At 43.6% G+C, this 15,972-nt stretch overlaps 1 protein-coding gene across 2 annotated transcripts in view; it reads left to right on the forward strand.

Annotated features, from left to right (window-relative positions):
• The window catches only part of dipk1aa (divergent protein kinase domain 1Aa), a 23,088-nt gene continuing 7,116 nt past the window's right edge, over nucleotides 1–15,972 (forward strand). The window contains exons 1-5 of one of the 2 annotated variants that reach the window (XM_088329621.1): nucleotides 1–331; nucleotides 4,995–5,129; nucleotides 9,010–9,117; nucleotides 14,379–14,555; nucleotides 14,644–14,778. In XM_088329621.1, the coding sequence (XP_088185747.1) occupies nucleotides 278–331; nucleotides 4,995–5,129; nucleotides 9,010–9,117; nucleotides 14,379–14,555; nucleotides 14,644–14,778 (609 nt within the window). In that variant the 5' untranslated portion in view covers nucleotides 1–277. The remainder of the gene's footprint in view (nucleotides 332–4,994; nucleotides 5,130–9,009; nucleotides 9,118–14,378; nucleotides 14,556–14,643; nucleotides 14,779–15,972) is intronic. The other variant, XM_088329622.1, reaches the window with a different exon arrangement.

The raw sequence follows: 15,972 nt of genomic DNA on the forward strand, positions 1-15,972 counted from the left end.
TAGATACCGCTTCTACATACCGCGCCTGCGCATTGAAGCCTGTGCTGCTGTTTTTTGCTTTTTGGTCGAGAGGGTTTGCTTGGGAAACTTGCCTATTCGTGTGGAAAAACCAGCTGCCAGTGCAAGACTGCGAATGTGCAGAGCACTTGCCCCGCAAATGATGACTGAAATATCGTACATTGATTTCTATTCGATGTACATTCACCGCGAATGGTTTGGTCTTGTGGCGGCTGATCGTGACTGATGTTCTCCAGTTTTGCAATGATCAATTTTAGTGATGGCGAAGGGGTTGTTTCCACGAGCTTGGGTGAAGAAGTCGTTTTATTTCCAGGTAAGATGGCTTGCTCTATATTTTCATCTGTTTTCAAACGATGAGCATGGGTAGTTTGTCACATCGGGCTGACAGCTGTCAGGAAACGCGTCTTTCCAAGCATTAAAATACCTAAAGAATGCCGGTGAAAACTGTTCTCAAGGCACAAACTAAAATGAGCACATAAAACTAATTAATTGTGTATTTAGTTGCAATGTCTGCTGGTGTGGTGTTGAGTTAAGCTTCTGAATGTATGTTGTGTCATAATGCTCAGTGTGAAAACCTTTTATTCTCTAACAGTGGTCACATTGTGTCAGATAAAGGTGTATCAATTTGTAGCTGTCATAATTTATCCAGGGTAAAAATGAGCTTTACACTCTTTTTTTAGTTTTTGTTAGCAATCCTAAAATTCTACTTTCAAGGGACTAGTTGCATGGAAGAAATATTTCCATGCTCTCTCCTAATGCGGATGTCAGGTTATGTTTATGTCAAAATGTTGCTTTTTAAATGTAATCTTTTTAGAGAAAATATATGCATTTATGAAAAATTTATATTGACTCGGAAACAATCTTATATTTCGTAAGATGACCTTGTATTTACCAAGTGAATGTGTGATGTTAATGTCAAAGTTAAATAAGCATAGAACATTACATTTCAGCAAGCGAGTGTGACTATTGCAACCAAATAAATTATATTATAGATAATATAGCCTCAAAAGCTGACCAGCATGATAAACGCCCTGCACAAGATGAAAAAAGATGAGTCTATGCATTTTTACTGAGATTTACAATTTTATTTTATACCACTCTGTGTCACAGTAACTTTTGCCACATGGTCAAATGTCAATAATTTCAGAAGCACTCTTTAAGGCTTGAGTGCATACATTTATTCCGTAATGTGGTTGTCCTTGCACAAAAAAAATACAAGTTACGCTTTCCAATAAACCTTCATTGACTTAATCTTTTCAATTTATTTTTTATCAAAGTTAAGATCTATTCCACCCTGGTCATCCTGGAAGGGGGATTACCACTTGTGAGCCCCCTTCTCAAGGTTTCTTTTTTTCCTCATGCTGAGGTTTTGAGTTTTTCCTTGCCCGCATGTTGGTTTAAAATCGGGTAATGGTGTTATTGTAATCCTGTGCAGTCCTTTGATTAAGGGCTATACAAATAAATGTGACTTGACTTGACTTGATATGGAGTCAAGATCAGACAAAAACGCACAGGAGTAGCATCTTTCTGCACATACCGGATTTTTTCAGTGAAAGGATACTAAAGAATGGTATTCGTGGACATCTATTAAGCTCCTCAATTCTATGAGCAACCTGTTGCCCAGCAACATGTGAACATTTTCAGCTTTTTGTCTTTTGCTACAATACTGGTCTTAAAGCTCATAGGGGAATAGCATGGCCAGTTGCAGCCTTCTAAAAACCATTATTGATTTTTTTTTCCAGTAATAGTTAAGCATCTGGGGTCAAGATGAGACAGAGAGTCAAAGAAACAACATCATGCTGCACGATGTTTATTATTTTATTGGTTTGAGGGATCTGGAGGTACGGAAGCATGGGTGCCGAGGTGCCTAACTTGTTTGGGTGTTAGGGCAATTGGGTTGGCAATGATCCAAAAATGTGTGTGTGTGTTTTTTTTTGCAATTTTTCCCCCCTTTTATTTTCTTTGTTATTGTATGTGTTGTCTTGCTGTCGGTCACCCCTCTTGAGGGATATGACCAAGGTAGATAGATAGATAGATAGATAGATAGAGGAGACTGACAAATGATGATCATGCATATTCTATACATTTTCTCAACAGGTCGCTCTGCAACATTTTAACATACCGAAGGTTTTTTCGTTAGCATGGCTGGTTACTAAATACAGAATTATTTTTCATGTGTATTTAGATAAACCATTTTGTTGTATGCATTAGATTGAAGAAATGGTTCTACTTAACTCAGTATTGGAAGGAAAAGAGGTTAGCTGTAATCGTCATGAACCTTTCCTTCTCTCAAGCTTTTCTTCAGATCACATGGTCATCATTTACGCTTCAGTTGTTTTGAAATGCCGCGCAAGTGTTCTACGAAACCTACATATATTGGTCAAGTGGATAATACAGGGCATGTGCCTCTAATCTATTGAGACGTGAATTTGTGTGGGCTAGATTTAAGTTGTAACAGTGACAGTTTGCTAGTGCTTTTTTAAAGTCAAAGATCAAAATTGGTACTCAGAGGAAGTATTATCTCACCCAGGCTACAGTGGAATGCTCCCAGTCCCTCAAAAAACGTGTCCACTACTTAATGAATATTATCCTTCAAACAATTCAATTCCAACCAAATTTTGTCTCTCAAGGTAGCCACAAACAGTTGCTGGTGCAACAAGTTTGACCAGTACTCTCTTGTTTTTTCTATGTAGTATGCACAAGTGCTCACCAGACTGCTGGTGTCAAGCACTGATCTACACTTTATAAGCAAAATTCTCCAAATTGAGCATATTTCCCTTTCTCCAGGCTACACTGCTTCTTGTATGTTAGTGGACATTGCTTTTTAAAAATGTAGATTTATATTAAAGCGTCACTTTGCACACCCATTTATTCTGTCCAGGATCTTTAGTTTTAGGTGCATAATTTAAAGTGTCCTTTAAAACCCCACGAAAAAAGATGAGTTTATTTGAGTGTGTCTAAGAAATGCAGTAAAGGCAAAACATGTGTTACTCTGCTGCTATCTCCTGGCTTAAAGTCATGATTTCAGGCTTAAGTTTTCAAATGACGCACCCCATATTTAACAATGAGTTGATTAAACTCATACCTGTCAACCTGTACATTTTTGCCGTACAAAGTACGTTTATTATGCATTTTAAGACATGTACGACGTACAAGAAAATCTGTACGGAAAAACGCAAATTTGTCAATTATGGGTACCATCCGGTAAACACCGACTATCACAAAACGGCAAATCAATCAAGTCTAACGAGTTTGCCGCAGAAGCCTCTATCTCGGTATCGTTTTTTTCCGTTACAAACGAATCGAGCGGTTTGATGCTACTGTGCGCATGCGTCTGCCGCCTGGGGATTTCCCATCATGCATCATTCCGAAAAAAAAAAACATATGGTGTAAGATTATTTTGTATTTTGTAAGGGAAAATACGACAGTTTGTACGGGCATGGAGCTGTGGAGGTTGACAGGTAACTTGTAATTTAAAAAACGTCTGTAAAAACATTAGTCATCAATAATAGTCGATATTAGTCCTTACAAGGCCACAGCAATGGCCTTCTTATCACAGCGGCAGACACTTCCTTCAAAAATCTACATCCTTGATGAGAAGCGTGTTGCCTTTGAATATTTCATTTAAGAAATGACCTAGTAATTTCCCAAGAGCATCTTGAACATTTAATTGCATCATGCAAGTAAGCATATGGAACGATATTGAATTGATTTATTGATTTCTTCAACATTCTGCAATCAGGACTTTAAGCCAGAGGTTGGTGGCAGATTAACATATAAATTGCGTGCAATTTTTAGAGGTGCTCGAATAAACTCTTCTTTTTCATCTTTGTGGGGGTTTGGTCCGCCCCGAACAGGTTTGATAAAAGTAAGATAATGACAGATAGGCCCAATGGATAATAAAGCATAGGGTCTCTTTGAACTCAGTTGGGCATTGTTAACACATACTTAGGGGTTTTGGGGTTTTTAAGGGTTATTGATCTATCTTCGTTATTCATTATCCATTATCCGTTATCGGTCAGTTCATAATACGCTACAAAGCCTAGGAGCCGGGACACTTACTCTCAGCCAAAAGGCCAAGCTAAGGTCCTAGCCCTAAAGCCTTGCTGCGATCATTGCGAATGCACCGAGAAAAAGTTAATCAACGTTTTAAGGAGACCTCAAGCTACTCAACCTCCATCCATCCATTATCTGCACCGCCTATCCTCAGTAGGGTCGCGGGGTGCTGGAGCCCATCCCAGCCATCTTCGGGCAGTGGGCAGGGGACACCCTGAACTGGTTGCCAGCCAATCGCAGGCTACTCAACCTAACTTTGACAAAACAAATGAAACATTGTTAAAAAGATTTGGCAGATGGGTATTTCTCCTAGGCTAGTCCCCTGGCCGCAATATAAAAGGTACACAAAATAAACAAACAAAATTACTTCAAAGCAATGTTAGAAACAGCATAAATAGCAAACAACATTTAATTAAAACCTACTTTTTGAAACAATTGGTTTATGGCGAAAGAAGATACAAATTATAATCAGTCAGTGTGTCATTTAAAAATACATTATGTATTATTTTGTGTCTCTTCATTCTTTAAAATATAATATTGATTTGAATAATAAGCAAAAATACATGACCTATTACACAAACATTAGTTTTAAAGATATCCATTGGTCAAAGAATTTGTATTTATTTTACATGACAAAATGCTATTTTGGGGGGTGCGCCTTACACTCGGAAAATACGGTTAGTAGTTCCTTAGAGTTAAGCTTTTAAATAGAGGTTTTTCTTGATAAATGCTCACTGTATCACTACACCGCAAGCATGGCTGACAAAACAATCGGAGAAGGGCCCCCACTGTTGCACCCAACCGTTCACGCGTGATGGGGGGCGTCATGTGAGCAGTTTTGGGCACAAAATTGCAGTTAATTTTCACTGGCATGTTGACTGTATATTTAGTGATTTGAATTGAACTGTCCCCCTCTCCAGGCACGTATCTCCTTCGTGAGGGTAAAGTACTTATTCCTCACCTGGCTGACGGTTCTGGTAGGCAGCTGGGTTCTCTACGTGCAGTATTCAGCCTACACGGAGCTGTGCAGGGGACACCAGTGCAAAAATGTCATTGTAAGTTTAGCGATCGGCTTGTGCTTGTTGGGACCACATTGATGTTTTTTTACCATGCCACAATGTTAATAAAGCTTGTCGAATTATATGTGGGCTGATTGTATGGGTCTGTGTTGTTTTATTGGTGTTCCACCTATTTTGTGCTGCCCTTCTGTAGTAATTGTAATTGTACTCTAAGTCATGTATTAAAGGGACATTGTGTAATATTTAGCGCCTCCTAGGGGTAAAGAAACTTCATTTGTTAAAATCAAATATTTGAATTATTTGCAAAAATACATGTACTATCATATGAAAATGTATTTTTCTCAGAACCCCTACGCCAAGGAAATTTGTATTTATGTGGCTTACCTAGAGCAGGCATGTCAAACTCAGTTTGGCTTATGGGCTGGATTCAGACTTTATGTTCTCAGGTAGCCCACTCTACAAATTATAATCATGGATGAAAAGAGATATTTTCTAAGTGCACACATTTTTTTTCAAACCTTTGGAAAAACAAAATTCAATGTTTACAATGTGTTTATTTTAATGATTGAGTGAATGCATCTTTACATTTAAACCAACTGGGCACAAACATTACAGACAAACAAACTCAAGTGGAAGTTATCAATTTAAAAAAAGCTACCAGCAATTGTCATACGGCTTTGAAATAGAAAAACAAATAAAAAAGAAATACAAAATAAGAGTTTTAGCAGTGACCCAGCCAACTGAAGCTGAGAAAATACTGCAAAATATTGTAGTTGACTTGAAATCAGACTGGACATCATTTATTTTATGCCTCAACTGCCCACTGGCGGCAGAAAGGAGCATTTGGTATGTATTAACTAAAAAAAATCATAACTTTTGATTAAAATTAGCTGGAGACTTGCTTTTTTGCATACACAGAAATTTACCTCGGTTTGCACAAAATTATCCAATGGGCCGCATGACTGTCTGGCCTTTTGCTTTTACGGGTACCCCCAAAAACTCTAAACCCTGTAGAACTGGGCAATAAATAAGAAGAACAATTGTGCTGTTTGGTCACTCAGTTTTCTTAATTTGAATTCTTCTTAGTGTTTTTTTTGCACTCGTTTTTGGTTGCACGACACCATATAGTCAAACATTACACAGTGTCCCTTTAGCTTCCAGCTGCTGGTCAAGGTTCACAAAGCACATCATATGCCTGATGCACATGTAAGGATTTTTTTAATTGTATTAAATGGTTTGTCAATCAAGTCATGTTTATTTGTATAGCCCTTAATCACAAAGAGTCTCGAAGGGCTGCACAGACCACAGATTATTGCAAACCACAGACTATTATGACACCACCACCTGATTAACCTACATGAGGGCAAAAAATACACAGATATTGTCAACATAAAATATAGGTTATTCATATGCTATACAATAGAAGTGTGTTTTAAGCTCAGATTTAAACACTTCCACTGAGGTTGCAGATCAAACCTCAGGGGAAAGAGTATTCCACAGCACCGGGGCCCGAATGGAGAACGCTTTTGAACCTGCGGTTCACTTCTTGGCTCTTGGGATCACTAGTAGACCAGCATTTTCAGAGCGAAGGCTCCAGACCGGAACATAGGGGAAAATTGAATCTGAAAGATATGAGGGAGCAAGTTCATGCATGATTTTTGTATACTACCAACAGACCCTTAAAATCACATCTTAAGCTAACAGGGAGCCAATGCAGGTTAGCTAAAATCAGGGTAATGTGATCAAACTTTCTTGTCTTAGTTAAAAGTCTCGCTGCAGTTAAAAAGTGCACACAAATCAGCCATTAAAAAAATGTGGTCATTCTATTTGTGGTGTGTTCCACTAACAAAGCCTTAACAGAGAAAATGTCTTAGACATACAGTGCATCGGGAAAGTATTCACAGCGCTTCACTTTTTCCACATTTTGTTATGTTACAGCCTCATTCCAAATTGTATTAATTTAATCAATTAAACAAAATACTCCATTATGACAATGTGAAAAAGTTTTTTTTTTACTTTTTTGAATTTATTAAAAATAGAAAACTAAGAAATCAAATTTATATAAGTATTCACAGCCTTTGCCATGAAGCTCAAAATTGAGCTCAGGTGCATCTTTTTTCCACTGATTATCCTTGCGATCTTTCTACAGCTTAATTGGAGTCCACCTGCAGTAAATTCAGTTGATTGGACATGATTTGGAAAGGCACACACCTGTCTATATAAGGTCCCACAGTTGAGTGTGCATGTCAGAGCACAAACACCAAGCACGAAGTCAAAAGAACTGTGTGTAGACCTGCGAAATAGGATTGTCTTGAGGCACAAATCTGGGGAAGGATACAGAACAATTTCTGCTGCTTTGAAGGTCCCAATGAGCAAACTGGCCTCCATTATTCGTAAATGGAAGACATTTGGAACCACCAGGACTCTTCCTAGAGCTGGCCGGCCTTCTAAACTGAGCGATCGGGGAAGAAGGGCTTTAGTCAGGGAGGTGACCAAGAACCCGATGGTCACTCTGTCAGAGCTCCAGCGTTCCTCTGTGGAGAGAGGAGAGCCTTCCAGAAGGACAACCATCTCTGCAATCCACCAATCAGGCCTGAATGGTAGAGTGGCCAGACGAAAGCCACTCCTTAGTAAAAGGAACATGGAAGCCCGTCTGGAATTTGCCAAAAAGCACCTGAATGACTCTCACACCATGAGAAACAAAATTCTCTGGTCTGATGAGACAAAGATTGAACTCTTTGGTGTGAATGCCAGGCGCCATGTTTGGAGGAAACCAGGCACCGCTCATCACCAGGCCAATACCATCCCTACAGTGAAGCATGGTGGTGGCAGCATCATGCTGTGGGGATGTTTTTCAGCAGCAGGAACTGGCAGATTAGTCAGGATGGAAGGAAAAATGAATGCAGCAATATATAGAGATATCCTGGATGAAAACCTGCTCCAGAGCGCTCTTGACCTCAGGCTGGGGCGAAGGTTCATTTTTTTAGCAGGACAACGACCCAAAGCACACAGCCAAGATCTCAAAAGATTGGCTTCAGAACCACTCCGTGAATGTCCTGGAGTGGCCCAGCCAGAGTCCAGACTTGAATCCGATCGAACATCTCTGGAGAGATCTGAAAATGGCTGTGCACAAACGTCTCCCATCCAACCTGATTAAGCTTGAGAGTTATTGCAAAGAAGAATGGGCAAAACTGCCTAAAGATAGGTGTGCTAAACTTGTGGGATCATATTCAAAAAGACTCGAGGCTGTATTTGCTGCCAAAGGTGGATCAACAAAGTATTAAGCAAAGGCTGTGGATACTTATGTAAATGTGATTTCTTAGTTTTCTATTTTTAATAAATTCAAAAAAAGTAATAAAAAAAAACGTTTTCACATTGTCATAATGGAGTATTTTGTGTAGAATTTTGAGATAAGAGATTAAATTAATACAATTTGGAATGAGGCTGTAACATAACAAAATGTGGAAAAAGTGAAGCGCTGTACAATATCGTTGGCCAGGAAGGGACAACAAAATCCGCCTTTTTTAAATATGCCTTTTTTTTTCTCAAATTGCACATATAATGCTGAAGAAAAAAAAATTGGGGGGGGAAAAAAAAAACAAACAAAAACAGAAAATATTTCTTTATTCTATAAGAAGACCGCTTTTTTGTAACAACAATAATAATAATAATGACAATCCATTCACTGATGTAATAATTAAAATAAAATACCTCTATGATAGTTTTTTCAGGCCCAGAGAGGAAGCAATGACAAAATAAAGGACGCTCATTCAAACGTTTATTTTTTGCAGAAGCAGTCGTCTCCTTTCACGTTCTAGCTTTGAACCACAGAATGCAACTCGAGCTCTCAGTGGTGATTGGAAACTCTTGGTGAATAAATATGGTGACAGACGCATATATCGTTTTTCCATTACAGTGTGACAAATACAGAAGAGGAATCATTGACGGTTCGGCCTGCAGCAGCCTGTGTGAAAAAGAGACTTTATACATGAGCCGATGTCTGTCAACACTCCCAAGCAACCAGGTAGGGACCTATTAGAAACCTTACCCTATCCAAATACTGTACTGAGGGTACTCCAACTGAAATTCGAATTTAAACATTTGTTTCAGGAGCCTGCGTGCAATTATTTCCACCAGTTATTTTGCAATATCATTTGGTGTCTGTGGATGTTGGACTTATTTGACCGTTTAGAAGTTTGGCCCGTGTGTCGCGGTGGTCCTTTATTTCACAGGCGGTCAAAAAGATCAACTAGTATTAAATTAGCTTTATTGTCATTGATATCAATATTGTATGCAACAAGTTTTAACATGGCACCTCCGGGGTAAACATGTAATGAAGACTTTAACGAGAAAAAAAAGATAATTAGGATAAAAGGCAGAAACAATATTCACAACATAGTGCTTAGAGGCTGGCCTAAATTATAATAAAAGTGCAATGCTGGTGAATGAAAAAGAACAGTGTTTTCCATGGAATTTTGTGAGTCCTTGGTGGTCTATAGGAACCCTGGGGCATGCCTTCCCTCCCACCCCTGGAATATTTGTTTTTTTTACATTTTAACTTCAAACTCATTTATCCGACGCCTTTTTAGAAGAAATGAGAAGAAATTAAGAAGCTCGATCTATGATAAGTGTGTGCCTTTCTTTTCCTGTATTCTATTCTTTTGTCATTGTTCCATCAAGACTGGGTGGAAACATATGATGGGATGGAGAGGGATGGGCGCTACCAGGCTGTACTTGCCCAAGACACACAACAGAAAATGGTGCCTCTATAACCGTAGTGATTAAGGGATCCAATCAACCAACCAAGCAAAATGCACAACAAAATTAAAGTTAGTCTTTGGTACTGCTACTAACAATAGCGTGATGAGATAAAATGAACTGCCTTTTTTCATATGTTATCTTTACCACTGGCGTTTCAGTGGTTAGGATTGTGTGCTCTCACCACAGAGTTTGATCCCTTTACACCCAGCAGCAAGGTTTTAGCTGAGAAATAGAGAGACAAAATTTCAAACCGATTTTTAAGAAAACAACTGTGGTGCGCGGTATACACCGTTCACTACGGTTGGCCTGAAGATAATATCCTATATTTTAATAATACAAATTCATGAGATTCTGGTGGGAACAATTGAACCCTCAGGATCTTCCTGTTTTAAGAAACACTAAAGAGGTGGGGTCCGCTGGCGAGCGCCTGGTGGCCGGACCCTTACCCACGGGGGCCGGCCGGGCACAGCCCGAAGGGACGACGTGGGACCCTCTTCCCATGGGCTCACCACCTGTAGGAGGGGCCAAAGGGGTCGGGTGCGCAGAGAGCTGGGTAGCAGCCAAGGGAGGGGTCCTTGGCGCGACGATCCCCGGCTACAGAAACTGGCTTTTGGGACATGGAACGTTACCTCTCTGGCAGGGAAGGAGCCCGAGTTGGTGCGTGAGGTTGAGAAATTCCGACTAGATATAGTCGGACTCACCTCTACGCACGGCTTGGGCTCTGGTACCAGTCCTCTCGAGAGGGGTTGGACTCTCTTCCACTCTGGAGTTGCCCGTGGTGAGAGGCGCAGAGCCGGTGTGGGCATATTAATTGCTCCACGGCTCGGCGCCTGTACGTTGGGGTTCACCCCGGTAGACGAGAGGGTAGCCTCCCTCCGCCTTCGGGTGGGGGGACGGGTCCTGACTGTTGTTTGTGCTTATGCACCAAATAGCAGTTCGGAGTACCCAACCTTCTTGGGGTCCTTAGAGGGTGTGCTTGAGAGCGCGCCCCCTGGGGACTCCCTCGTACTGCTGGGAGACTTCAACGCTCACGTGGGCAATGACAGTGAGACCTGGAAGGGCGTGATTGGGAAGAACGGCCCCCCTGACCTGAACCCGAGTGGTGTTTCGTTATTGGACTTCTGTGCTCGTCATGGTCTGTCCATAATGAACACCATTTTCAGACATAAGGGTGTCCATATGTGCACTTGGCACCAGGACACCCTAGGCCGTAGTTCGATGATCGACTTTGTCATCGTTTCGTCGGACCTGCGGCCGCATGTTCTGGACACTCGGGTGAAGAGAGGGGCGGAGCTGTCAACTGATCACCACCTGGTGGTGAGTTGGCTTCGATGGTGGGGGAAGATGCCGGCCCGACCCGGCAGACCCAAGCGTGTTGTGAGGGTCTGTTGGGAACGGCTGGCAGAATCTCCTGTCAGAAGAAGTTTCAATTCACACCTCCGGCAGAACTTCGCCCATGTCCCGAGGGAGGCGGGGGACATTGAGTCCGAGTGGACCATGTTCCGCGCCTCCATTGTCGAGGCGGCTGATCGGAGCTGTGGCCGCAAGGTAGTCGGTGCCTGCCGCGGTGGCAACCCTCAGACCCGTTGGTGGTCACCGGCGGTGAGGGATGCCGTCAAGCTGAAGAAGGAGTCTTATCGGGCCTTCCTGGCCTGTGGGACTCTGGAAGAAGCTGGCAGGTATCGGCTGGCCAAGCGGAATGCGGCTTTGGCGGTTGCCGAGGCAAAAACTCGGGCATGGGAGGAGTTTGGCGAGGCCATGGAAGCCGAGTTCCGAACGGCTTCGAGGAAATTCTGGTCCACCATCCGACGTCTTAGGGGGAGGAAGCGGTGTGCCATCGACACTGTGTATAGTGCCGATGGGGCGCTGCTGACCTCGACCCGGGACGTTGTGAATCGGTGGGCGGAGTACTTCGAAGACCTCCTCAATTCCACCGGCACGTCTTCCTCTGGGGAAGCAGAGCCTGAGGACTCTGGGTTGGGCTCTCGTATCACTGGGGTTGAAGTCACCGAGGTTGTCAAAAAACTCCTCGGTGGCAGGGCCCCAGGGGTCGATGAGATCCGCCCAGACTTCATTAAGGCTCTGGATGTTGTGGGCGTGTCATGGTTGACGCGCCTCTGCAACATCGCGTGGACATCGGGGACAGTGCCTCTGGACTGGCAGACTGGGGTGGTGGTTCCCGTCTTTAAGAAGGGGGACCGGAGAGTGTGTTCCAACTACAGGGGAATCACACTTCTCAGCCTCCCTGGTAAGGTCTATTCAGGGGTACTGGAGAGGAGGGTCCGCCAGGAAGTCGAATCTCGGATTCAGGAGGAACAGTGTGGTTTTCGTCCTGGCCGTGGAACACTGGACCAGCTCTATACACTCTTCAGGGTCTTTGAGGGTGCATGGGAATTTGCCTGTCCGGTCTACATGTGTTTTGTGGACTTGGAGAAGGCATTCGACCGTGTTCCTCGGGAGGCCCTGTGGGGGGTGCTTCGGGAGTATGGGGTACCGCACAGTCTTATCCGGGCTGTGCGGTCCCTGTATGCCCGGTGCCAGAGTCTGGTCCGCATTGCCGGCAATAAGTCGGATTCGTTCCCGGTGAGGGTTGGGCTCCGCCAGGGCTGCCCTTTGTCACCGATTCTGTTCATAACTTTTATGGACAGAATTTCTAGGCGCAGCCTTGGCGGGGATGGAGTCCGGTTTGGGGGCCTCAGCATTGCGTCACTGCTTTTTGCAGATGACGTGGTGCTGTTGGCTTCCTCAGCCCGTGATCTTCAGCTCTCGCTGGAGCGATTCGCAACCGAGTGTGAAGCGGCCGGGATGGGGATCAGCACCTCCAAGTCCGAGGCCATGGTTCTCAGTCGGAAAAGGGTGGTATGCTCCCTCCGTGTCGGGGAGGAGGTCTTGCCCCAAGTGGAGGAGTTCAAGTATCTTGGGGTCTTGTTCACGAGTGAGGGTAGGATGGAACGGGAGATCGACAGACGGGTCGGTGCAGCATCTGCCGTCATTCGGACCCTGTACCGGTCTGTCGTGGTGAAGAGGGAGCTGAGCCGAAAGGCAAAGCTCTCGATCTACCAGTCCATCTACGTTCCTACCCTCACCTATGGTCATGAACTTTGGGTCATGACCGAAAGAACTCGATCCCGGATACAAGCGGCCGAAATGAGTTTCCTCCGCAGGGTGGCTGGGTTCTCCCTTAGAGATAGGGTGAGAAGCTCAGTCATCCGGGAGGGACTCGGAGTAGAGCCACTGCTCCTCCGCGTTGAGAGGAGCCAGTTGAGGTGGCTCGGGCATCTAATAAGGATGCCTCCTGGACGCCTCCCTCGGGAGGTGTTCCGGGCATGTCCCACCGGCAGGAGGCCCCGGGGGCGACCCAGGACACGTTGGAGAGACTATGTCTCTCGGCTGGCTTGGGAACGCCTCGGGGTCCCGTCGGATGAGCTGGAGGAAGTGGCTGGGGATAGGGACGTCTGGGCTTCCCTTTTAACGCTGCTGCCCCCGCGACCCGACCTCGGATAAGCGGAAGACAATGGATGGATGGATGGATAAAGAACAGTGCATTGTGACAATAGTGTAATGAAAAGAAGTGCAATGACATTTAGCAGCAACAACAACAAAAATATGGCCTAAACACTCTTTCTCATTTAACTTTACAATTTTGGGATCGTATTTTCAAAATTGCAGGATTTTTACATATTATTTTTATGCAACCTATTACTGTGCTGAGTACCTGCAGATGAGGAGTGAGGTACACATTTGTCTTGCAGAGGGCGATAGCGTGACCAGAGATTCTCATTAGCTGCACCACTTTATCCTCAGTAGGGTCGCGGGGGTGCTGGAGCCCATCCCAGAAATCATCAGGCAGTGGGCAGGGGACACCCTGAACTGGTTGCCAGCCAATCGCTCGCTCATTCACACCTAGGGACAATTTGGACCGGCCAATCCACCTGAAATGCATGTCTTTGGAATGTGGGAGGAAACCGGAGTGCCCGGAGGAAACCCACGCAAGCACGGGGAGAACATACAAACTCCGCACATTAAGTCTGGTAGCTGGATTTGAACCCACACAGGAGGTTCCCAGGACCTTAGAACTGTGCCGCACACGCACTAACCACTGCGCCGCCGTGCTGCCTGACCAGAGATTCAGATTTTTTTTTTGTAATCTGAACAGAGATTCTGATTTTGTACAAACCTCAGTTCTAAACAATACAATTATAATATTTACAAGTTAACAGCAAGTCAAGCAAGCCTGTAACTTTTTTTCTTGCTGCATGTATTTTTTTTTTTCAAAATAGGAGACTACAGACTTACGGCTTTTATTCAAAAGTATCAGTGAATGGATTTCATGTATAAGTAAGGAAATACAATAAAACATTTCTGTCTATGCTACAGTTTATATATTGCGGTCTTGTTTTGTCAATCAATTGAATAAGATGTGGGTTAATTTATCTGTAAATCTGACATGTACCTTACCGCCCATTACTGTTTGGTCTAATTAATACTTTGACGCTGTTTTTCAAGTCATCCTGTTTTTTTGAGGTGTACACAGGAAATTGGGGCGATCACGAAGGGATCATTCGCTGTCATCTGGGCAAAGTGACGCAGTACGAGATGGGCATGGAGCTGGAGCCTCACAGGGACACGCCTGCATTTGATACTCCCACCAGCGGCACGTCCGTGGAGAAGTTCCGAGAGATGGTCCTCAATCACCTTAAGGTAAATAGAAAGAATCTGAAAAGGGTAAAGTAAGTTGCATATCATGTTGGACAGCCGGGAGAAATTCTCTGCCTTGGTACGTTTGCAGTCCAAGCTTGGAGATCAGCAGACCAACCTGGGCAGCCTCGTGAGCATGATTTTGTCTGTAGCAGATGGGAACAAAGACGGAAAAGTGTCACTGCCAGAAGCCCGCTCCACGTGGGCCCTCCTGCAAATTGATGAGGTCAAATAATAGCCTGTTTTCATTTTTCCATTGGGTGGGGTACAGCAGTGTTGTGAGTCGGTACACTGCCACTGCTTTGGCAATAGTTTTGACTAGATTTGACTTTTTTTCCATATTAGAACTCACAAAAAATAGTATCATACAAGTAGTAGACGTCCAAAGATTTGAAAAGACACTGCATAATATTTGAGCGTATATGCTGATGCATTGTGTAGTGTAACTAAAAACAGTACATGGAAGAATATAAACTACGGAAACTACCTTTTCAAACATTTTAAGTTAACATTGTTTTTGTCCTGTTTTTATTTTATCATGTTTGAAATAACATTTTCATTCATTCATTCATTTATCCATTCATCCATCCATTATCTGCACCGCTTATCCTCAGTAGGGTCACGGGGATGCTGGAGCCCATCCCAGCTATCTTCGGGCAATGGGCAGGGGACATCCTAAACCGGCTGCCGGTCAGCCGCAGGGCACACAGAGACAATTCACTCGCTCAATCACTCCTAGGAACAATTCGGACAGCCAATTAACCTGACTTGCATGTTTTTTGGAATGTGGGAGGAAACCAGAGTGCCCGAAGGGAACCTACGCAAGCACAGGGAGAACATGCAAACACCACACAGGAGGTTCTATCTCATGACCTCAGAACTGTGCCGCACATGCGCTAACGGCTGCCCCGCCGTGCTGCCCTCATTCATTCTAACTACGGAAACTCAATGTGACCAAATGGCACAATTTATTTTCTCATTTGTTTGCACACTTTTTCGGTTCTTGGTGAACTGTAACAGCAAGTTGGCAGACATAACAGCGAGTTGGCGGGCAAAGATGTCAGCTCCCTCTAATGCTATGTAAAATAAACATAAATTTCTTCTAATATGTCCGGAACACATTAGGTATGAGGAGTGAGGAGTGGGTGGACTGCTGGAGAGTGACGTCATGCCCATCCTTGCAGGTCTTTTTTTTTGTTAGTGTAGCAATAAAATTAAGGAAGTAAGAAAAGGCCTGATTCAAGTAGAGTCCAACGCCAACCCAAACCCTAGAAAGATGAAAAAAGAAGTTTATTCAAATGTGTCTAAGAAATGCACATACTTGCACACGTATCTAGAATGAGCTGAGGCTGTAATTATTACACAGGCCAGAAGATGGAGGCAGAGAGTAACAAAGTTCCTAATTCCGTATAGCTCCCTT

Source organism: Urocampus carinirostris, chromosome 1 (assembly GCF_059441175.1).
Source record: "Urocampus carinirostris isolate Australia breed hairy pipefish chromosome 1, RoL_Ucar_1.0, whole genome shotgun sequence".
Classification (NCBI taxonomy): Eukaryota; Metazoa; Chordata; class Actinopteri; order Syngnathiformes; family Syngnathidae; genus Urocampus; species Urocampus carinirostris.